The 25,478-nt window shown below is 40.3% G+C and overlaps 1 protein-coding gene and 1 pseudogene across 1 annotated transcript; one reads left to right on the top strand and one right to left on the bottom strand.

Moving 5' to 3' along the window:
- LOC137006055 (zinc finger protein 721-like) overlaps positions 1-25,478 on the bottom strand; it is a 970,851-nt pseudogene that overhangs the window by 430,227 nt on the left and 515,146 nt on the right.
- On the top strand, positions 1,167-23,189 carry LOC137006977 (tripartite motif-containing protein 16-like). The gene is made up of 3 exons (XM_067368177.1): positions 1,167-1,699; positions 22,311-22,346; positions 22,556-23,189. Exons 1-3 carry the CDS (start codon positions 1,198-1,200, stop codon positions 23,104-23,106), a joined length of 1,089 nt encoding a protein of 362 aa, XP_067224278.1. The 5' UTR covers positions 1,167-1,197; the 3' UTR covers positions 23,107-23,189.

Below are 25,478 nucleotides of genomic sequence, written 5' to 3'. Positions count from 1 at the left end.
TTTCGGAACAAAACAAGCGATCCATAGGTGTGAAAACACCTCAAGTGTTGTAGTACCTATAACCAGCAGGAGAGCAGTGATGTATGAACTGAATTTGGTGACAGTACAGTGTGTTACAGTGAAGTTTATTGAGTATTTTTTCGCAATATAAAATGAGCAAAAGGGTTTCGGGTTTTGCACTTTTCAGACGACCAATTTATTATAAAACACATTTGAGGAAAATTGGGTTGTTGTAGCTTGTTGTCTAGGTTATTATGATTGGAAGTAGCTGCATTTGTGTTTAAACAACGTTTAGCTCACGAGTTATTAATCCGGGAAGCTCGAATCTGTGAATATATTGCCAACTGAACTGCTTGACAAAAGCACTGACTGCATTTCTTAATTTTTGAGTCCAACAAGTTCAAACTCTATGAGCCGCGCATTATTTGTGTGCATTATTAATGTATGTTACTAACTGAAACACTACTGCCAGCCAGCGGGACATTAAAGAGGAAGTGTTTGTCCGAGCTCACAATTATACGATTATAACTTTGCGAGGGAACGCAAACATCTTTGCGAGGGAACGCAAAATATCTTTGCGAGGGAACGCAAAAGATTTGAAAAAAAAAAAAAAAAAAACTCCCATCCCAAATTTTTTTCCACCACCACGTAAAATTTCCTTCCTTCCCATTTTTTTTCTCCCACCATGTCCCTTTAGGGGCTCCGTATGTTATAGTATTTGATATTTATATTTAAATTATTTATACCTTGTATGATATAATACATGAATTAATGGAATAAGCACAGCAGGATCTCAAACAGCCGCGTTTTGTCACTGTGCGGCTCTCAGAATCCAAACTACAGTGAATGCAAAATGTTGCAAAAGCATGTTGCAAACATAGAGGAATGCATGTCTAGTACTGGATAGTTTGTACTGTTATTAAGCCCAAAGTTCAGTGTTTTGTAAGATTAAAGCTGCCAAAGAAAACACAACTTTAATCTGTCAACATTGCATACATTTGTAAAACATTAAGCCAGCACAACAATATTTTTTGAGGAACAGTCATATGCTGTAGGCTATTTTGTCTGTCATTGGCTAAATTGTTAATCATGTGAGCATTACTGAAGATTATGGTATAAAAGCATTCGATTTGTAACATTCTGAACATACAGATACAGCACACACATTTCCAACACGCTTTAGCTAAAACATTAAGAATGAAGTTCAGAGTAGCAGTTCTTCTGCTTCTGTACAAATGTCTTGTATTCGCTCCGAATGTCATATTCGCGACAGAACCTGACATCTCAGGATTGACTTGTCCTTTGAAGACATGCACAGATGTACTGAAGGAACTTGGAGCCACAGAGAAGCAACTAAAAGATCTGGAAATCAGACATGCTAAGAGTGAAGATCAGAATGAGGAAATCAAAAAAGAAAAACAAGATCTGGAAATCAGACTTGCTAAGAGTGAAAATCAGACTGAGGAAATCAAACAAGATCTGGAAATCAGACTTGCCAAGAGTGAAGCTCAGATTGAGGAAATCAAAAAGGAAAAACAAGCTCAGATTGAGGAAATCAAAAAGGAAAAACAAGATCTGGAAATCAGACTGGCTAAGAGTGAAGCTCAGACTGAGGAAATAAAAAAGGAAAAACAAGATCTGGAAATCAGACTGGCAAAGAGTGAAGCTCAGATTGAGGCAAACAAAAAGGAAAAACAAGGTGAGACGACACTGAAAAAAGTGATTGAAAGCAGATTTTTTTTCTTTCTCAAAAACATGAAAAAACAAGAAATTCAACTAGATTTTTCATTCAGGGAACGACTCTGTCCATGAATTTGGCAACTTATGTGTGTTTATCTCAGAAATATTATCCTTATACTAGTTTATCTCAGATATAAAAATGTACTTCGCACCTGCACTCACAACTACCTAATAGCAACAGCTTTGGCTCACTGCCTGTTTTATTATTGCTGAGCACCTTTCAAAATCTGTGTGGCAATGCTGCGCGACTCGCTGGACAGACAAAGATATAGTGAAGCTCAGACCTGTGTCCATTTAACTCATCATACTCAGATGTCATAACTTTTTTAGGAAACACTCTGAGATTTGGGCAATGGAGGAACTTGAAAAAATATGACAGATATGAAAAGAAATAACATTGTATCATAGTTAATGTTCATCTGTTATAGTTCTATTATGATTTTTATTCATACAACAGTTGGATATAATAATGCCTTTATCTCAAAGAATGGTTGTTTCAGTATATGACTTTAGTGAAATATAAATTTGAGGCTAATGATTTTGAGGTGAACTTGTTTGAATTGACTGGAACCCTGAAAAAAAAAAAAAAAAGTGCTGTAAAAATTTTTTGGAAAAAAATATTATTTTAAGGTACTTTACGTGCAATAGTGGAAATAACTTAGAATAAGTGTAAGTGTATATAGTCAATATTTTTCCTCGGAAATGTTTGTATTGAATCAATTGGTGCTATTATAAGCTTTAGCAGTAATTATAAACACCTTATTCATATTTTCCATATTCATATCTTGGGCTTTTATTTATTCCATTAACTTTTGATGAATAATGCTGTATATTCTTTGAATTTCATTATGTTTTCATGAATATTATTAAAATTGCAAATGTAGTCAGTTAAAAACAAACATGATACTGTTCATCATGTATCATAAAACATTGATATAAAACCAAAAACATTGCAGTTCATGAAAATTCAACATTACGCAATCTTATGAGAGGAAGGTTATGAACATGAACCCCCCATAATCCCTGAAACTTCACCTTTTTTCTGTACGAAACTTCACAAAGCATTCCCCATCTCTAAAAACTTATATAATTTTAATTTTTTTTTTAGAAAATGAGTGATTGTTTCTCTAGATAAGACCCTTATTTCTCATCTGGGAAGCTGCAGTGAAACTACTTCTGTCCTTCAACTGTTTGGTGCCCATTAAAGTCTACTATAAGGAGAAAAATCCTGAAATGTTTTCATCAAAAACTTTAATTTCTTTTCGACTGAAGAAAGAAAGACATGGACATCTTGGATGACAAGTGGGTGAGTAAATTATCAGGAAAAGTTTATTTAAAAGTGCACTAATCCTTTAAGGTTTTTGATGAAAACCCAGCTAACACGTTGTGACGACGTACAGTAACTGGACTGGACCATATTCGTTGTAGCGTCGTTCCAAATAATGTTCCAGCAATGTAACTTTGTGATTCCCATATTCGTCGTGGCGACGTTATAGCGGTATGTCTCTGGAACGTGACAGTAACGTCTCAACGACCAAACTGGCACGTTGTAAAAATGTAAATGGATCTGCTCATATTAGTTGCAGCGACGTCCCGATTAACGTTCCAGCGACGTAACTTTGCGATTCCCATATTCGTCATGGCGACGTTTTAGTGGTACATGCTGGAACGTAACAGGTACGTCCTAAAGACCAAAATACCACCTCGACCTTTATCTTAACTCTGCTTCTCACCTTTACACTGGGGAATGGAGATGTGCTCCATGCATGACCTTGAAATCCATGCAGAACTGATAAACACTTCATTCTCTCCTATAAAACCTTATAAATTAATATAACGGTGCACAAATTCTCAAAGAACTTACATTTTAATGATTACTTCCCTCACTGCTGACTCCTTCAAGCTGGGGACACACTGAACGATTAGCTGAAACATTCTAAGACTGAAATCAACACACTTAAAAACAGATTCCTTCCACTGAAGTGGATTTAAATACTTACAGATTATAAACAGACTGAACGCAACTGGCTCTGACTCGACGTGTTTGGGCAAGATCAAAGTATCAAATTACATTTATAATTGGCTTTATGCTGCGTTCACACCAGACGCGACTTGCGCGAATAAATCGCGCTATTCATGTGTAGTTGGACGCTTGAACATTTTGAGTTTACTCGCTTCATTCGCGTGTGACATTCGCTTCATTTGCGTGTGAAAATCCCTTCACAACAGACGCAAATTCGCGTCATGTGAGGGGCTCTCCCGCTCCTTTATGTGTCCCAGATTCTCCCACTGGTTTCTGCACACTTCCTCTGAATAAACACAACTTGTCAGTGGGGAAATAATTGTAAATTACAGCGAATAAGCTCAATTGGTCGTCTTTAGTTGGCTTGTAGTCTTAATATGTATATATATACACATCTAGCTCTAATTGAGTAAAGACCGTTTTTTACAACTTATCAGATTGTCCGACCTCCTCACTCACTTTCTTTCAAACACGATCCTTTTTATTTCTGTTTCTATAAATGTATGAAGATGTACAGCGACGATGATTTTGTCCTCCATTGTTGTTTCGAAATTCTGCCTCAGCTTCGCTACGTCACGTCACTACTAGAGCAAGCTCCTGATTGGTTAACGCGGCACGGAAATTCGGTTCAGATTTTTCAACTTGCGCGATTTGCGTCATTCGCGCCGCAGGATAACAATTTGCGTCTTTGCATTGACTTAACATGTAAATCACTCGCGCTTACCGCTTCATTCGCATCTGGTGTGAACGCACCATTACAGTCATTAAGTGTGTCCCTGCTTTAGTTGTTGTTGCAGCCTCCTCAAAAAATACATCTTTTTGTACACGAAAGCACGAAAAAATTTTTTTAAGAAAAAATACAGTAAGGGCATATTTCATGTAGCTTAAATGAATTGCGATTATAAAGTTTTTTAGTTTTTTTTTTAATTTTTGATAGTATTTTGAAATCATTAAAATATGTATTGTAAGTTACAACATTATTTTTATCATGACATGAATTCATGTCATTCCAAACCTGTTAAGACTTTCGTTAATCTTCATAACACAAATAAAGATAATTTAATGAAATCTGAGAGCTTTCTGTCTCTCCATTGACAGTCTACGCAACTGCCACTTTGATGCTATTTATATTTATCAAGCAGTAAAAATGCCCATTTCAAGCCCAAAACAAGAAGCTTGTGGATGAGATAATGAGAGGAAGGAGATTTTGGATTGTATTTGATAGTATCGAACAGATTTAAAAAAAAAAGCTTTAAATATGCCCTTTCAATCCGAATGAAATGTCAATTGGACCCGGCCAATTCATTTCAACTAATGTGGTTACATGTGACTTTTTATTCCATCTGTGCTACTAGTCTGATTAAAGTCTGATTATTAGAGCCCATGTAAACACAGCTAATGTTGCTGCTATAGCTTCAGATTTTAAAAAGTTATAGGGTTGCCAAGCAGCCTATGTGATGTGATTGTGTATAATTTGGGACTATACAATAGCTGCATTTACATGGACCCTAATAATTAATTTAGTTGCAACTAGTTGCACAGTCAAATTAAAGAGATAGTTCACCAAAAAAAAATGAAAATTCTATCATCATTTACTCACCCTCAGCTTGTTCGAAAGCTATATAAAATAAGATATTTTCAAGAAAGTTTGTTATCAGGCTGCTTTGGGCCAACATTGACTTCCATAGTAGAAAGAAACTATGGAAGTCAATGGTGGTTTTTAACAGAAGAAATTTATACAGCTTTGGAACAAGCTGAGGGTGAGTAAATGATGACAGAATTTTCAGTCACATACAACCATGTCATTCAGAATGAATGTGCCAAATCAGATTTTAAAATTTCATGCTGATTGTAAGGGGTGGTTTAAACCTTTTCTAATCTGTTCGATAGGACATGTAAACACTTGATCAGATTAAAAACTGACATTTGAAAGTGTAAAGCATGTGGAATAATGTAGAAATTATGCAACAATGTACGAAAATAACCACTGTTGTTGAATGAATGCAGTGTAATAAATGACTTGTCATAAAATTTCAAAATGCTTCTGTTCTGCTTAGCATTTTTACTGCTTGATAAATATAAGCAGCACGGCACATAGCTTCATGTTCTCTGCGTCTCCTAATCAGGACCTGGAATGATAAATATAAAGTCTGCTTTTTGAAACTGAAAAAAAGCAATGACAGGATGATGGTTAATATGCACCAACAGGGGGCAAGTCTGTAATTGCACAGACAGTGCATTTTAAAATATCAAATCCGATTTCTAAATAAATGTACACATCAACTATATTCAGATTCATCAGTCACAATAATTTCATTCTGAATTAAATGAAAAGTGTAAATGTATCAAATAGTAAAATTGCTGACCCCTCAAATTCAGAATTATTAACATCTTGTCTCTGTGAGTAATTGAATTGTGAAATTCAACCATGTGAATTACCTGTTTGTCCTCCTGAGCCTTTTAACAAGAAGGCGGCTTTTATGGCTGGATGCTGATTGACACACCTTTTGACCATGTTCTCACATCCAGGACAACAAAATGATCAAGCAGACCTGAAAGAAATGACCCATGATTGAAATCACTTTGAATCCATTTAGTCTTACCTAAGTGATATTGGAAAAATGAGGCATAGTTGTTCACCCAGGATATGCTGCTTCTCCTGGAACATGGTCTGCATGATGAATGATCTCTTGATCCTGGACCCGAGCAGTCCACCTGGAGATTATCTGAATGATATGTGGTTGTATATAAAGGGTAATTAATGACTGAACGTTACATACCGATAGCAGCACTATTAGTCTAGGACCTTATATCTATTGGTACTGAATAAGTCAGAAATTAATTTAATACCCACCAATGCTCATAATCATTGTTGTCTTGTTGTTGCTGCACAGGCTGTCTCTACTCCAGCTGCTGAAAATAAAAAGTATGTTAGATTTATAGGAATGAATAGACTCACACATAACGTTAATGTTAAACCAGTAAGTGGCGACAAATGAGTATATTTTGTTATAAACAACTCTAAATCATTGATTTGGCTGGTTCATTGGCTGTCATTACAAAAAAATCTCACGCTTATACTTCAATGAGTGCCAGACATCACTTCCGTTGTCAGAGCGCACTTTTGGGCAAACTGAATTTGATAGGATGGCTAGAATATACATTGTGCAGGCCACAAAATGGCCGCCTCTTAGCCACCTGTTGTTTAGAGTAGCTTCTCATCTGCTGTTTTCTAGAGTAGTTTGAGTTAGCACTCGTCACTTCAGTTACTATGTGTGTTTAGGTCGGCCTTAATCAGCCGCCTGACATTGTTTGCTTGTGAGCTTCACTTTCTTTCTCTTATCCATGAGATATGGAGGTGAAGCCCAGTCTTCACTAGGCTTGTGGCCCTGTAAGAAGGCCTGTAACTTAGCAGCCAGGCTAGAGCTAGGTTAGGTGTGATGTCTGTATCACACCTTGATGTCTGTATTTATAAAGTTTGAGTTGATGATGCTAGTTTTTTAGCTTTTGTCCTCTAGATCTTAGAACAGATTAGAGAATCTGTATGAGAGAGTGTTTTTCCTTTTAAACAGCATGTATATCAACGCTTTGTGTTACTTTGAGTTCTAGACTTTTGCGCTACATTTGTATGTGATTTTTACTTATGCTGCCACAGGTTAGCAACTGTTCTCATAATAGTAGGCCGTTTTTTGCTGTAAAGCGGCCTCTATTTGAGAGGATGGTGACTATATATTCCCCAGTTAAGAGGTTTATTTGTGTCACTGAGTGCATCACCTGTTGGATTGCATTCTCAGGGTAGTTAGAACCACTTTTTGTGGAAAGTTGGTATCTATTTAGCTCCCTCCTTGGTGATCTTGTTAGCAGCTATATTGCATATAACTCAGATTGTAGGATTTATGATAGCCTCCTTCTAGTTAGCAGTTGTTTTCTACAATGCTGTTTAACTGATCATAGTTTGCTCACATATTTACACTGCCACAGGCCCTGCCACGTGTCTGTTTGAGGTAGCAGGCTTAGCCTCCCTTAGACCATGTTGGCTTTGTTTGGTTCCCTTTAGTCACATGTTTAGGGTACATTGCCTGTTGGAATGTGTAGCCTAGCGCAGGTCGCAGTTAGCTTCCCATAGTTAGTTTTTAGTCCACATGCTGGCACAATTTGTGTTTTTAATTTGCAAACAGGCTGAATGCCACTTGTTGCTGGAATGGTAGGCCCCTCAAGGACTCCTTTTTTAGTCGACTTGTTGGCAGGATGCCTGGGAAACCATGCCACCATCGGCCACACCCCGTCGCTGACGGATAGGCCCTAAACAGGCCTGTTCACGATATTTTGCAGCGTTTCATGTATTCCCTCTTTGGAAATTTCGAATACATGAAATTTCTAATACAATTTCTAATGTTCATGATGTGCACAATGGAAAAATCCCAAGACACAGAGAACGTCAAAAAGTGAAGCCCAAGAAATAAGAAATTATTTAATTATGCCCCAAAATAGGCCGTAAAAAAAATTGAATAAAAATAAATCTATGGGGTATTTTGAACTGAAACTTCACAGACACATTCAGGGGACACCTTAGATTTATATTACATCTTGTGATAAAGTGTTCTAAGGCACCTTTAAACTACCTTTGAGAACTTGTGAAAGACGCTCGGGACAGTAGATGGAACTAACCCAGTGCTGAATCATCATGAAGGTTTATCATTTGTTCACGTTTAAAGCCTTGCACAAAACAGTGCACACACATCTCAGACAGTGTCTGTTACTTAGATCAACACTGGAGAACAGAGCGCTGTAAATCGTTCTTCACACACACAGTAACTGTTAAAAGAAAATCCTAAATAAACTGTGACTCTGTGTTGCTTCAAGCGCATCATTCTGCACTCGGGATGTGTACAAGTGCTTTGTGCCGCTCTGTATTGGAGCCTTTATAAAACTTTTGCACAATGAGAATATTAATGGCCAGTCTTGCTCTGTCCTACGTATATGTTATTGCTTCATTAAAAAGTTGCGCTATACATTTAGGGTGTGTTCACACTTGACATGTTTGGTTCGATTAAAATGAACCCTGGTGCGATTGCTCGGTTAGTGCGGTTCATTTGAACATATGTGAACGCTGCCGTCCGAACCTTGGTGCGCATTAAACGAACGGACCAAGACCGCTGAAAAGATGGGTCTCGGTCCGCTTCCAAACGAACTCTGGTGCGGTTTGAATGATATATGAATGCAACATGGACCAAAGACATGTAAAGGGACCAAAAACAGGAAGAAGACCCTAAAAAGGACAGAATCGTCACGCATGTCGGTTTTTCTTGTCATAGTCACGAGTTTGCCCATCACAGACATCAGACGCATGTCTCTGCACAGCAGATCATTTAGTGTGTGACGGATGGATTCCCGCCGTTGTTTTGACTACTTTACAACTTTTATAAGCTCTTCACGAGTTCCCAGTTGGCCAAAATACCATCACATGCAGGCTACGCACACACATCGAGCGCATTTACCTTAGCACACAGCATTGTTTTAGATGTTCGGTAAGTTCCGTCTCAAAATAGGCAATACGTCATAAAATCCGACCAATCACGTTGTGAATGTATCCCTATGCCTTAAGGTTCGGTATCTTTTGGTTTGGTGATAAAATTGCCAATCTGAACGGTAATCAGACCAGGACTAAATGTTTTTTTTTTTCTTCTTTGGTCCGGACCAAATGAACCAAACTACAAGTGTGAACGCACCTTTAAAGGGTTAGTTCACCCCAAAAAATTAAAATTCTGTCATTTATTACTCATCCTCATGTCGTTCCACACCCGTAAGATCTTCGTTAATCTTCAGAACACAAATTAAGATATTTTTTTAAAAATACGAGGGCTCTGTGAGGCCTTCATAGGGAGCAATGACATTTCCTCTCTCAAGATCCATAAACGTACTAAAAACATATTTAAATCAGTTCATGTGAGTACAGTGGTTTAATATTAATATTATAAATTGACGAGAATATTTTTGGTGTGCCAAAAAAATAAAATAAATAATGACTTATTTAGTGATGGCTGATTTCAAAACAGTTTCAGGAAGCATTGGAGCATAAATGAATAAGTGTATTGAATCATGATTCAGATCGATTGTCAAACTGCCAAACTGCTGAAGTCACGTGACTTTGGTGCTCCGAACAGCTGATTCGACAATCTGATTCATTATGCTCCGAAGCTTCCTGAAGCAGTGTTTTGAAATCAACCATTACTAAATAAGTTGCATATGATCGCGCATATGATCGGTTTCAGCGTGGAGCTCCACTTTGTGTTTAACAACACCAGCCACATGGATCCTAGCTCATATACAGAATAAAGTATTCAAGTTTAAAGTTATAGACATATTTCACATATTCTCCTGCACCAAACATTAAACCAGCATGGTGTATGCACACATATTTCATCAAGTCTTCTTCAAATGAATTACATGTGCAAAATGGACACTGATACAGTGGTGTAGCCTATCTGAACACGATGACGCGATTATTCTAATAGAAAAATATAAATTATGTCTTTATTTTTTCTGTGTTAAATTAAGCGTTGTTTATCATGAGACTGTAGTGTTCGTAAACGTAATGAAAATATTATTAGCCCTATTAAATATTCTTTCGCATTTCTCCCTTGTGCTTTGGAGCAAAAAAAACAAGAAAAAAAATATTCATAATCAAATGACTAAGTCATCACTCTAAAATGGAGTGTACTCGTGAAACTGATTGTAGAAATATTTACATAATTTACAGCAAATTCTCATGATTGAAATGAGTCATCATAATCCAGGAAGCCAATCACGAGATATTGCTCACACAATTATGACACATAAAACCCCACAAACACACAGATGCTAACTAAAACTAACATGTAGCTTTCATGTTGCATTTGAGTTTATAACATGCGTAGATTGTAGAAAATGGCACATCATTATTTATGCACTGCAAAAAATGCTGTTCTTACTTAGAATTTTGGTTTCCAGTCCAAATATCTAAAAATTCTTAGATCAAAAAGCATTTTCTTGACAAGTAAAAAATATTTTCTTATTTTCAGGAAAAATAAGTCAAAATTAAGTGAGTTCTTCCTTAAAACAAGCAAAATAATCTGCCAATGGGGTAATCAAAATAATCTTAATCCAAATTGAAAACAAGATTATATAGCTTATTTTTGGTTTGAAATAAGATTATTTTGCTTACCCCATTGGCAGATTATTTTGCTTGTTTTAAGGAAAAACTCACTTAATTTTGACTTATTTTTCCTGAAAACAAAAAAATATTTTTTACTTGTCAAGAAAATGCTCCTTGATTCAAGAACTTTAAGATATTTTGACTAGAAACAAGACAAAAACTCTAAGTAAGAACAGCATTTTTTGCAGTGTGCTCCCGATTGAAATTAGTCCAAGATCAACATGATCACACGCATCAATCACAAATTACTCCACGTAAAAGAACGATTTTAAACAACCATCAGGGGGCGCCAATGGCTAAACAAAAAAGCTACCTTGGTTCCTAATGCTGTAACTTTTGATTTTTTTATGCGATCCTCATAAAAATTAATCCAGTTCACACATAGAGTTATTGCATATCAAATATGAAATATATGTAAAATTTTATTGGAGACTTTTTTTTGTAATGTTTTCAATTATTTTCATACAGGTGTGCGATATTTGCATAATGTGCACCGCCCCCAACAGGTGTATATAAATAGGAAGCAGATGCAATCGCACTCTGTTTTTTGCTGAGGAGACAACAGGTGTCCGTACGGCAGCGAGGATACAGAAACTGTGGCGAGGGGATGTACGTCTCCGTTCCCTCCTTCAGGGAATGAGGGTTACATATGTAACCGAGACGTTCCCTTTTAGTCGGTCACGTTCGACGTAGTGACCGACGAATTGGGATCCCAAATAAAACGCCACAGTTGCGAAACCCCTTCCAGTGCCCAGCGCAAGCTCTGGCCACCCGTCGCACCAAGGGGACGGTGAAAGGGGCGAGCTCACGCCAGGAAAGCTTACTGCTGTTCCGAATACCCACTAAGTAAACTAGACTACACTGGGAAGGCAAACCCATAGGGGATGCTGCGGAGACCACTACCTACCCGTAGGAGGAATTACGTGGGGAATAGCATATGGACTGGCCAGCTGGGCAGTATGCATATGAAGTCCCTGGGATGGCTCCACCTGAGAAGGGGAAGGCACATCTGACAGGTGACAGCAGAGCTGGCTCTGCTAAGGGAAAGACACGGGCTCACCGTAGGGAGTTTGTGGCAATGCAAGCCAACACTTAGAGCAGGCTCAACGGGTCTACCGGCTGGGGGGAGCGAGTACACAGGAAGAAACCGGCTCTACACGAAGGCTATAAAATCTAGTGAACGTTTTGGGTGTCGCCTAGCCCGCAGCTCTACAGATATCTGTCAGCGAGGCGCCGTGAGCCAAAGCCCAGGAAGAGTTCACTCCTCTGGTGGAATGGGCTCTCAACCTGAGCGGGAAAGGCACGCCCTCGGATTCATATGCCAGGGTGATGGCATCCACTATCCAGTGGGCCATCATCTGCTTGGAGACAGCCTGTCCCTTCTGCTGGCCTCCGTAACAAACGAAGAGCTGATCTGAGGTCCTAAAGCTTTGCGTTCTGTCCACATACACACGCAGAGCGCGGACTGGACAGAGCAAAGCCAGGGCTGGGTCTGCCTCCTCCGAGGGCAGCGCTTGCAGGTTCACTACCTGATCTCTGAATGGAGTGGTAGGAACCTTGGGCACGTATCCGGGGTTTCAGGATAACGTGAGAGTCACCGGGCCCGAACTCCAGGCACGATTCGTCGACCGAAAATGCGTGCAAGTCCCCTACCCTCTTGAGCGAGGCCAATGCAACCAGGAGGACGGTCTTAAGGGACAGTTCTTTTAACTCTACTGATTGCAAAGGCTTGAAGGGATAACGTCGAAGAGATGTAAGAACTAAGGTGAGATCCCAAGAGGGCATAGAGGAAGAGCAAGGTGGATTTAATCCATTAAATAGCGGCAACATACACTTTGAGGGTGGAGGGGGACAGCTTACGCTCCAAGCCCTCTTGCAGGAAGGAAAGCACGGATCTGACTGAGCATGATCGGAGGTCCTCTCGGTGAGAGGAACACCATTCAACAAATAGGTTCCACTTCAACGCATAGAGGTTTCTAGTAGTGTTGCACGATACCCTGCTTTTAAAAACGGTTCGGTTCTCCATTCTACTAGTACCGGTACTTTTGAGTGCCAGCTGTATTTCCTAAAGTGCGACAGCAGGGGGCAGTGTGCGTGCAGCGTGCTGCTTCAAAGGCACATTGAGTGCGTGTTTATTCCTCTCAACTGCGCAACGGCTTTTATGGTGACGAAACAAGAGGTATGGTTGCAAATACAGCTGCTCTTGTAGACCGTCCACAAATTGTTGAGAAAGCAGATGCACGAAGCGAAATATGGCATTATTTTGCTTACATTGCCGACAGTCAGGGCAAGCCCAAGGACACCACAAAGCCCGTCTGCAAAAGATGTTACAAAATAACGCAAGCGAAGGGAGTCAAAAGCATCTTGCCGCCAAACATCCAGATTTTTACAAAGAATTTTAAGAGCGACAGGTTAGTGAATGTGATACCAGCATTATGTTTATGCTCTCAAACATTAAATGAGTGTTTTTTATTTATTTTACTCGTGCAAGCAGACCTGAGGTGTATTATTGAGTCTAAGTTTATAAGTGATATCTGGTTGCAAAAATAAAAGTAATTTAAAAATACATAAATATGTGAAGGGTATATACAGTTATTTTAAACCAATTTATGCTTTAATAATAAAGTATTTACAGTAATCTAATTTTTACAATAATCTTACTGTCAAAAACACCTACATGTATAAAAAAAACAGCAAAAAAGCATAACAGCAAATAATTTACAATTTTATTGAGCATGAAAACAATAAACATTAAAAATTATATTAAATCTAACCCTAACTTCACGGCAATGAAGCTCAAATCCAGAATTATCAGCCTGCACACTGGTGAAGAAAGAAGTTCTGTCATATGTTATTTGTTTACTTTTCCTGCTGTAGGTTTTTGCAGTAGTATCGTTTAAGTATCGGTATCGTGATATTTAAGTTAGGTATTGTATCAAAGTAAAAATTTTGGTATTGTGGCAACACTAGTTCCTAGTAGAAGGAGCTCTAGCGGAGGTGATAGTGTCTGCAACCGCTTGTGGGAGATCACATAAAACCTCCGCGTCCCATCCAGGGACCATACGTGGAGGTTCCACAGGTCGGGACGTAGGTGCCATAGAGTGCCCCGTCTCTGAGTCAGAAGATCCTTCCTCAGAGGAATGGGCCAAGGAGGGGCTGTCGCGAGGAGCGTCAAGTCCGAGAACCAGGTCCGAGTGGGCCAATACGGAGCCACTAACAAGACCTGCTCCTCGTCCTCCCTGACTTTGCACAGTAGCTGTGCAAGAAGGCTCACTGTGGGAAACGCATATTTGCGAAGGCCCCGGGGCCAGCTGTGTGCCAGGGCATCCGTGCCAAGCGTGCCGCTGGTCAGGGAATAAAACCACTGGCAGTGGGCAGTCTCCAAGGAGGCGAACAGGTCTATTTGAGCCTCGCCGAAGTACCGCCAAATCAGCTGGACCGCCTGGGGATGGAGTCTCCATTCGCCCGCAAGTGGAGGCGGCCACAATGCTGTCTGAATGAACCAGTACGTACTTGTCTGACAGCAGCTCCTTGAAGCGGCCCAGTGCAAGACATACTGTGAGCAACTCCAGGCAATTGATATGCCAATGCAGTTGAGGTCCCGTCCACAGACCCGAGACTGCATGCCCATTGTACGTGGCGCCCCATCCGGTGGCAGAGGCATCCGTGAAGACCACAGCATGCCTGGACACTTGTTCGAGGGGAACACCTGCCCGCAGGAATGAAGGGTCTGACCACCGGACGAGAGTGCGGCGGCAGCTCAGTGTCACGGGGACACGGAACGTACCGCGCTGCCACGCCCATCTCAGGACCCGGCCGTGAAGCCAGTGCTGAGGCGGCCTCATTATCTCAACGACTATCTCAACGACTGGCTCATTCTGGCCAGCTCGTGAGAGCAGTTGTGCGAACACAGGGACCTGGTGTTAGTTCACCTCAGCCGGTTGGGTCTTCAGGTCAACTGGGACAAGAGCAAACTCGCCCCGGGCAGAGGATCTCTTATCTCGGTATGGAACTGGACTCGGTCGCCCGGACTGCGTGCCTCACAGAGGAGGGCGTCCAGTCAGTGTTGAACTGCCTGAGTTCGCTCAAGCGCAGGACATCGCCCCCACTGAAAGTTTTTCAGAGGTTCCTGGGGCATATGGCATCCGCAGCCGCATGCTGAGTGGCTCATGATATATGAAATATATGTAAAATTTTACTGGAGACTTTTTTTTTTAATTTTTGCAATTATTTTCATACAGGTATGCAAATAAATATTTGAACTTAACTAATTTATCAGCAATAGTCTTTAGATAAATGATAAATATTACAGAAAGTAAGTAATAATGAAGACAAAGTCACAGCTGTGAGATATAGCCTACATTGTCAGTCACAAGCAAAAACGTCTCAGGTTACTTATGTAACCATAGTTCACCGTTCACCAGGGAACAAGACTCTGTGTTTGATTACGCAATGGGAAACGTCACGTGACCCAGGTGTCTGAAAGCATCTATTCAATAACTCCATTCCCTATTGGCCGGCGACAGCCTATGACGAAATAAGGAGCGCCTGGAGAAACGTCTCTGTTACGTCATGATAGTAACTGAATATGACACAGAGGTATATTCAGAAAGTGGCCTGGAGGGGCCACCATGAACACCTGTCTTGCTGGTAGCAGACAGAGAACTTTTAATGGCAGTATAAGAGGCTGCAAAGCGCCCGCATAATAATCTACCCAACACAATCCAACAAGCAGTGTACTCAGTAAAAAACACCTTTTTACTCTTTCAAGCAAGAGGAGTACAACATATGCCAATACATAGTCGAGGAAGGCCCGTGCGGGCCTATCACCTCAACAAACATGTGGCATCAGCTTATGGCAGCGTTCTTAGGCACCGAAGAACGATAAATAACCAACACAAAGGAGGTTAAATATCATCTGGGCCCCTGGCCAACCAGAAGTGTATATAAAGGTTATCAGAGAGAAATACATGTCAAAATATACCACTATGTTAAAAAAGGCGGCTCATAGGGCCTAGCCACCTTTAGACATATGGCATAAGTCCAGTGGCCATCTCTAGGAGCATTCAATAGATCCACTTTAGACAACTAGCTATTAGCTCAACTAGCGTAGGATCAGGCTCAGGGAGATGGATGCAGTTCAAACCAAACCTTAGTAAGGTTTCACCACAGCATATACCCTGAGGGGCTAGCCAATCGAAGTACTCGGAAAAGCACCATAAATTCTCACAGCGAGAAGAGTACGCAGCTGAACTCCAAATGCTACACCAGAGAACGAGAAGAGGACTACCTTAGTAAACATATGGCATCAGCAAGTGACTGTCATAACCAGTCCACCCAAAAACCATGTATTTAGTATTGAAACTTCCTCAAAAGAAATACATAGAACGCTGCCACCCAACGTGAACAGGCCTTATTAATGCCTATCCGTCGAGGTGGGGCGTGGCCTTTTTAAGGTGGTCAGGTTTTTTCCAAATCATCCTGCCAACAAATCAACAGGAGGCCTAGTGGGGCCTGCAATCTCAGCGACAAGTGGTGTTCAGCAGCTGTAGAGTAAAAACACAGACTGTGACAGACTCAAGGAGGCTGATGTACTTATAACCAAAACTCAGTAAGGTTTTACCACAAGAACTCACCCTGAGAGGTCAGCTTCTCAGAGCAGTACTCAGAAAAAGCACCTTTTTACTCCAACATGCTACGCAGGAGGTCCATAGGGCCTACCTTAGTAAACACATGGCATCAACAGGTGGCGACCATAACAATACCAACCATAAGGCCATGCATTCAAAGATTCGTTTCTAAAAGGAGTGCATATTACACCACATACTCCAAGAGAGGCCTGCTCAAGGCCTACTCAACAGAGGTGGGGTGTGGCTGATGGTGGTATTGGATTCACAAGCATCCTGCCAGTATTTCAGTTAAAAAGGAGGCTTATAGAGCCTAAAATCTCAGCAACAAGTGGCATTCAGCCTGTTTGTCCATATAACACAAACTGTGCCAACATGTAAACTAAAAGGAGGTCTTATTAGGGCCTACCATAGTAAACACGTGGCATCAGCCAGTCCAAGACCATATCAACCATCAGGCCATGCATTCAGTGGTATGGGTTCTCGGATTCCCAGGCATCCTGCCAACAAGTCAGCTAAAAAAGGAGGCCCCGCAGGGCCTGCAATCTCAGCAACAAGTGGCGTTCAGCCTGTTTGCAGAATAAAACACAAACTGTGCCAGCATATGAACTAGAAAGGAGGCCTGTTGGGGCCTACCATTCTAATGACACGTGGCTTCAAGTCATGAAACATTGTAAACTATGTGAGCAAACTATGATCAGCTAACAGCACTTGTTAGAAATACAATTGCTAACTAGAAGGAGGCTAATTAACCATAAGAGCCTACAATAAAAGTTAATGGGGAATATTAGGTCACCAATGTCTCCAAAAGCAGCTACAAGAAAAAGCCTGCTATTATGAGAACAGGTGCTAACCTGTGGCAGCATAAGTAAGCTCACATACAATGTAGGGCAAAAGTCTAGAACTTGCCTGAAGATGAAAGCAGGGGCATAGCCAACCCCCAAAAATGGTGAAGAATTATCCCACTGGACGGAGCCTAGCCCCAACCCCCAAAAACTGTGAGAGGAAATATATACCCATCAGTGATGGATCTTGCAGTTCCTGAAACAGAGATAAAAATTAATTAAACATGAAAATACTATAATGCTTGTCAGTGCAAGAAAGCAACTTCGCCATGGTGTGAGAAAATGGTGAAAGCAGTAAGAGCACAACATAGACTAGATGAGAGGAAGACAAGAAAAATAAAAGACCAAGAGGGTAAGACTACATAGAGACGACAGCCACGTTAGGCCACACAGACAAGATGGCCTTGAGCGGCGACACACAGACACAATAACCTTGGGCGGCAACAACGGCCGCGTTAGGCCACACAGACACGATAGCTTTGAGTGGCGACAATGGCCACGTTAGGCCACACATACGAGATAGCCTTGAGTGGCGACACACAGACACAATAGCCTTGAGTGGCGACGACGGCCACGTTAGGCCACACATACACGATAGGCTTGAGCAGCGACAACGGCCATGTTAGGCCACACATACACGATGGGCTTGAATGGCGACAACCGCAAACCTAGGCCACACATACACGATAAGCTTGAATGGCAACAATGGCCACGTTAGGCCACACATACACGATAGGCTTGAGCGGCGACAACGGCAAACCTAGGCCCCACATACACGAGGGGCTTGAATGGCAACAACGGCCACGTTAGGCCACACATACACGATGGGCTTGAGCGGCGACAACGGCAAACCTAGGCCCCACATACACGAGGGGCTTGAATGGCAACAACGGCCACGTTAGGCCACACATACACGATGGGCTTGAATGGCGACAACGGCCACGCTAGGCCACACATACAAGATAGGCTTGAGCGGCGACAACAGCCACATTAGGCCACACATACACGATAGGCTTGGAAGGCAACAACGGCCACGTTAGGCCACCTATACACGATAGGCTTGAGCTGCAACAACGGCCACGTTAGGCCACACATACACGATGGGCTTGAGCAGCGACAACGGCAATGAGTATCTCATTGCCAGGCTGAGTGTCCTGGATTTCGGTAATCAAAATAAGGTCACCCTAGAATAATCATGTCGTCATGTTCAGATACTGTATCAGTGTCCAGTTTGCACATATGATTCATTTGAAGAAGACTTGATGAAATATGTGTGCATACGCTGTGCTGGTTCATGTTTGGTGCTGGAGAATATTATATGTCTATAATAACTTTAAACACAGATACTTTATTCTGTATATGAGCTAGGATCCACGTGGCTAGTGTTGTTAAACTCACCACAAAGCTCCGTGCTGAAACCGATCATATGCGTGCTCCGCATCTATATCATAATATTTTTCATGTGTTCGTATTCAAACTCCAGTTCTGACTGTGTAGAGGTGGAACCTCTGGATTGTTCAGATAGTCCTTGAAAACTTGACTCCGGTAAGAGAGTAAGGGCTCAGAGAGTTTCATCCAGTTGGGTACATAAATACAGGTCACGTTGGTGAGATATTGTGTTGCAATAAAAATACACAAGTAAAGGGTATGGGTGTGTATGTGTGGTTTTTCTGCATGAACGCACACAGTTTTAAAGTTCGGATGCTCACCGTGACCCAGAGCGTGCAGTGTGTGAAGTGCATGGTCTTAAAGGGAAGGTGTATAGGTATCAGCAAGATGGAAGGCACGCCCTCTAGTGGTTAAATATGAAAGTACAATTAAAAGGGATAGACTTTTACTACAGACTACATCGCGAGCAAAATACAAACAACACACTATGCTGCTGTGCTGAGGGAAACAGCCTACGGCTCGTGTGAATATTAAACATATGAACAAATTAATTTGCAAGAAAACTGTATTTTTTGATTTTTTTATTTATTTTTACAGCGAAAAGACTATTCGATTTTTAAAATGATTTTTTATTTAATATTTTTTATTAGCACGTATTTTGATTTTTCATGGCCAATTTCAATTTTTATAAGAAGCAAAACGTCTGATTCTGATACTGGTTGCAGATTTTTTTTTAAAGCAAATTTATTTGTTGTTTATTTTTTCACAGGCAAAACTGGCCTTAAACAAATATCTCTTTGATATTAGAGGCAAACACTGGCATTTGGATATTAGAGGCATTTTTATCATAATCCCAGCAAAGATGTTATGCACATGAGCATGAGCAGTTGTTTTTAATTTAAATTACTGAATAATTTCAAGACAAACAGCAAAAACTAGATCTGGTCTGACTTTAGTTTTGTGAAATTATGCTACATAACAAAACAAAATCAGCAGACGGACTTAGGGTGACCAGACATCCTAAAAAATTTGGGACAGTCCCGAAATCTAAACTGTTTCTAAATCTGGCCCTAATTGTCCCGAAAATTATACTCAAGCAAAATCTTGGGAAATTATTGTCTGATAAACATTAAAAACTATCTGCGGAGGTTGAGTTGTCCTGCAACCAGCCCCCGCCGGCTGCTCATTGGCTGCAGCAACTTTTTTCTAAGTTCTAAAAAAATACTGTAGGCGGCTAGACACGCATTTAGATATGCATGCCCTTTTTGTTTTAAGCCTTGATGAAGAGAGCGCAAGATGCTGCAACCGCGAGGAGGACAGTGATGCATGCGTACACGGAGTGATTGATTGTTCGCTGCACTGTGTACAAAAAAAATACTTCACTACACAATTATTTCGTTATTTTCGTTAAAGCTTATTAGCATTAGTCTATACAGAAAGGTCTGATTTACACACTGTTACTTACAACAGTCATTGTTTTTTTTTCACAATGACATTTGAGTTCATGATTTTAATGTTGTTTTTTTGTGGCAGACTAAAGACTAATGACAGACTGTTGATGTTTGAATAAAAATATGTTTGGTTCAGGTTTTAAATTCATTATCTTTTATTATAGGCTACGCAGTCTAATATCATAGAATATAGACTGTGTATATACCTATACCTATATAAAAATAGGCCAATACTACTACTTTATATGGAGATAAGAGGAAAAGCCATCAACACTTTTCTTAATACAGTTCCCTTTATATCAATCCCACTGTAATATTTATATTATTCTCCCTATTTTTCGCGAACAGTGAGCTTGTGCATGGTACAGTATTTCCTCTGCTGGCGGGTCTGTTCTCTTTGTGTCCGTATTCAGTGTGTTAAAGTCCTGTTTACATACTTCGTAAATACACAGATGAAATTTTGGGAAATTATTACAAAGCAGTTTGTTTGCAAGCCCGGAATAAAAAAAAAACGCTTAAAAACGTTTTTGGGCCCTGGACTAGTGCATCTCTATGTTTTATTATAGTTCCCATCAGACTGGACACCGGGCCGTAAGTTTGACACCCCTGATATACAGCTGTTTGCACTGTAAATTGTTTTATTTAACCTCAATAAAGGTTAGCATTGTCACGGGAAAAGAAGGCTGGATACAATTGCAAGTTAATATCTCTTTATTAGAGCTTCACGCCAGATGATGGTAGACAAACAACACACACAGTAGCAACACCGACAGCAGGAGAGGGGTAACACAGGACTTCGATGAGCGGTGAATGTCCGTGGTGAATGGTGATCCGAGAGGTGAGTCCGTGTGTCCGTGTGATGATCCGTGAATGTAATCCAGAACGAGTAATCCAATGAAACAGACAGGAACCAGGGAACAGTGACGAGAAATCCAATCCAGGAACATACAACATGAGAATACAACGGGACAAACATGAAACGAAAGACAAGGTGTTATATAGGCAGGTTGTAATGATCCACAGCTGCCGCTGATCAGTAATCAGCGGCGACGCCCACACAGAACAATCAAGTGACATACCCAAAAACCTTCACACAGACAACAGTATGAGACAGCGGATTAGTGAACCGTGACAAGCATGGGATGAATGCAAATTCCCATGATAAACCTCTGGGATTTTGGAGCACCAACTTGTAACAGTAGGTCAACATAACTATTGTGTTCTTTAATTGATTCCCTGTCTTATTCTGCCCTCTAGTGGGTAATATCGAATGAGAACATGCTGCTAACCCTAATACTTTTAGTGTTATTAAACACTCGTTAGGCAGGTCATTTGCTTTTATAACATTGTTTTCCTTTTTATTGAAAATAAATGCCTTTTTTGATATGTGATGTGAAACTAGAGAAGAACGAACTCGGCAAAAGGCGGAATCGAAAGCACGGCGATTGCAGTAAAAGCTAGCCTTGCGGTCCAATACGTTAATGCTGCGCCACTGAAGACAATGATAAGTCTATGTCCTTTATCATACTTGATAGACAATGAAGAGTTATTATGTTGAAATAAAGACTTAATATTTTGAAATAACGAGATATTATGTCGTAATAACGAGATACGTTTTGTTTTTGTTTTTTTCCTCCCCACCAAGTTTTTTTTTTTTTTTTTACCATGCGGTTCAGGGCTTCCGTAGTCGGCTAATCAAATGATTGAGTAGGACACATTTATTGATTGATCAGAGTCTCTTTGAAGAACATTAATAAGGAGGTTGAAGTTTAATCCAAGTCTTATGAAGCGATATGATTTCTCTGTATGGGGAGCAAAGTGAAATTTGATCGATTCCCTCTGATCAGTTCATGTCCACAGAAGACAAATCAAATATGGTGACGTGTCAATAATATCAAACTCTCAATAGTGTCTGTGTCAGGAAACAGCAGAGGCATTTCTCTCTGTGTTGGAGGATTTCTGCATGTGTGAGCGATTGATGCAGTGATAATTTTCTCCTGACATGATAATCACACTCTTCATGTCTCTTGATTTCCACAGACATTGTTTCCTGGACCAGGAGAGGCTTCCTACAATGTAAGTCACTGAGAAAACAAGCAGAGAAACTCACTGAGTGAGAAAACACGACAGAAGAGATTTAGAGTTGATCATGATAATGATGATTTTCACAGGATATCTGCTCAACTGTACTGAGACACTGATGAAATACTGAACATGAAGAGTTCAGACACATTAAAAGATCAGATTGATGATTCCTGATTGTGATTGTGTTTTATCTCCATCAGATTCCCGTCTGCTCACTCTGGATCTGAACACAGTGAATAAACGCCTCCTTCTGTCTGAGGAGAACAGAATGATTACTAACACTGACCCACGCCTGTCATATCCTGATCATCCAGACAGATTTGATCAGTGGCCTCAGGTGTTGTGTAGTGAGAGTGTGAGTGATCGACGCTCTTACTGGGAGATTGAGTGGAGTGGATATGGTATGTCTATATCAGTGTCATATAAGAGCATCATCAGGAAGGGATCGAGTTATGAGAGTGGGTTAGGATATAATGATCAGTCCTGGAGTTTGATCTGCTATTCCCACAGTTACTCATTCGTACACAATAACATATACACTTATCTCCCTGTAAAGCTCATCATCAGTAGAACAGTGAATAATGTGAATCACTATAGAGTAGGAGTGTATGTGGATCACAGTGCAGGAATTCTGTCCTTCTACAGCGTCTCTGGAGACACAATGAGCCTCATCCACACAGTCCAGACCACATTCACTAAACCGCTCTATCCTGGGTTTGCGATTACACTTAATGGATCAATAAAACTGTGATGAATCAGAACAGAGAGATTCTACCCATAATGCTTTGAGCTGATGATGAATCAGATGTTATAAAGTCTCTTCATTACATTAATACTGTGACACTGAAATATCATGTCAGAATAAAAGTGTGTGAGACAGATCAGTGTGTGTGAGTATCTTTTCTCAATCTCTGTTTGTCAATGGAAATCACCTTCATTTAGTTCTATTATAGTGTCACATCAATTATAATTTATGAGTGTAGAATTGAGATTTGTTCAACATCTTGTAATCAAGTGTATTTCAGGAGTCAATGCACAGAAGCAACATTATTAAGTTGGCTTGAAAAAGCTGAAATGCTGTTTAAATTTATTGTTAGTGGTCCCTGGAGTATCATCACTGGCAGCTGCCAAGACGCTCCCTAGCAACCAGATAGAGTACCCTAGCAACCATTTAACAAGACCTATATCTCTGCATCAGATCATCATATAGAGATGTGGGTTGGATCTTTTTACCAGAGACTTTATTATTACAGGGAGATGGGAGGGTCTGTATCTCTTACCATTGGAGAAAGCGTAACGGCTAATGTAATCACATGCAGCACCTCTCAGATCGTGTAATGGCCTCTGCTCTCCTTCCCTGCGCACTGACAGTCTTTACTGCAGCATTAACTTTAGCTGTTGTGCTTTTTTGGCTAATGGTTGCAGGCTTGTCATCTAGTGGCTTTGTTTTTATGCTAGCAAACAGGACTTCCAAAATGCTACACATGCTAGCAGTGAATAGCTACATGCTAATAGCAACCAAGTGTTAAAACATGTTAATAACATGCTAAGAATTCCATAAAAACTCCATAGTAACCATCTGTGACAACTACCAACCACCCAGAACACCCTAGCAACCACCTAACAAAAAATCAGAACACCTTAGCAACCACATAGCAACACCCTAGCAACCACCAAGATCACACCTAGCAACCACACAGGACAGTTTAGTAACTTCATACAGTAGGAAGCCAGCCAGAATAATACTTTATAATATAATAATACTTCAGACATGTGTTTGCTGCCTTTTATCGCTAAGTCGCACTACAACAATGTAAATGTTAACACTGTGAGCAGAGTTTTTTTATGTGGGCCTATAATGAGAAATTCTAGCCAATAGGGTGTCTCTTATATACTTTTACTTTGTAGTAGATTCATTAACTGAAACATTAAAGGGGTACTTCACCCCTGGAAAGATGAATTTGTATTTAAAATTGGTCATTTATGTAGTAGAAATGTGAAATTATTTTTGAATTTGGAGCTTTCTAGACTGAGAAAAGGCAGAAAATGTATTTTTCAATAATGTGGATGAAAGACAACAATTCCCAGAATGCACTTGTTTTGCTGCCCTTGCGAGGCCACGCCCAAACCACGCCTATCGGTTACAGGCGGCATTACCAGGAAAATTCAAACAACTAGGCTTGCTGTTACATATTAATTCTATAAATCGTGAGTTAGTTCATACATTTACAGTGAAATGGTGCTAAATTGCTTTGTACCTGGATGTACACCCAAAACCAGGAAAGGACAAGTAAGTTTTCATCATTTTCCGATTAAGTTAAAGATTTGGAGCGATGTAAACAGTGGCTGCGGGCCATCAAACACCCGAAGTTTGGAGATGACACCGTTATAGAAAACCTAAAAAAACGCAGAATATGTAGTCTCCATTTCAAGCACGAGGACTACGAACCAAATATCTTTGCAATGAAGAGAACCATTCTGAAGGACACCGCGATACCATCTATATTCACATTCCCAGAGGACGAACAGCCTGGGCATCTGGTACTAAGCGTATTCACCCAGAGGTAAGACTCGCTGATACTAGACTGATCACACAGTAGCCTATATGTAGTGTTGTAGGTAGCAGTAAAACTGCAAACTTAGCAAAGTAACGTTAGATAGACAATTACATATAAGTTGACTGTTATCAAAGTAAAGCCACTGTTCTGTAAAACTGAGTTAGTCTAATTTATCTATTTACCACACTATCTAACGTTACCACAAAAGCCTGTTGCTGTATTGGTTGAGATGACTGCAGAGACCGATAAATTTGCGAGATGAACCACTGATGTAGTGCAGACTATAACAAAATAATGTTAATTATTACTGTAAGCTTAAAAATATAATTGACACCCACTTTTGATAAAATCTTTGATCTATGTCCGTGAGTAACCTCAAACGCGCATATGTATGGGCGTGGTGAAAAAATGCGGAACTACCTGCTATTACTGGCTGTAGTTTTAAGCCCCTGGCCAAAAAATCCTCTGATGACGCAAAATGATGATTTTTGTGTCATCTGAGGCTTTTTTACAGAATAAAAATGCATAAATCTCTCATCTCGGGCTGATATGAAGGGGGAAAGCC

The sequence above is a fragment of the Chanodichthys erythropterus genome, chromosome 3 (assembly GCF_024489055.1).
Source record: "Chanodichthys erythropterus isolate Z2021 chromosome 3, ASM2448905v1, whole genome shotgun sequence".
Taxonomy (NCBI): Eukaryota; Metazoa; Chordata; class Actinopteri; order Cypriniformes; family Xenocyprididae; genus Chanodichthys; species Chanodichthys erythropterus.
This window is presented reverse-complemented; position numbering and strand designations above follow the sequence as displayed.

What these genes read in the sequence shown, in the direction of transcription:
- LOC137006977 (XM_067368177.1), top strand. Translation starts at nt 1,198, where the DNA reads ATGAAGTTCAGAGTAGCAGTTCTTCTGCTTCTGTACAAATGTCTTGTA. An exon ending in AAACAAAAAGGAAAAACAAG is followed by an intron (nt 1,700 to 22,310) that starts GTGAGACGACAC and finishes TGATTTCCACAG; the next exon opens with ACATTGTTTCCTGGACCAGG. An exon ending in CAGGAGAGGCTTCCTACAAT is followed by an intron (nt 22,347 to 22,555) that starts GTAAGTCACTGA and finishes TATCTCCATCAG; the next exon opens with ATTCCCGTCTGCTCACTCTG.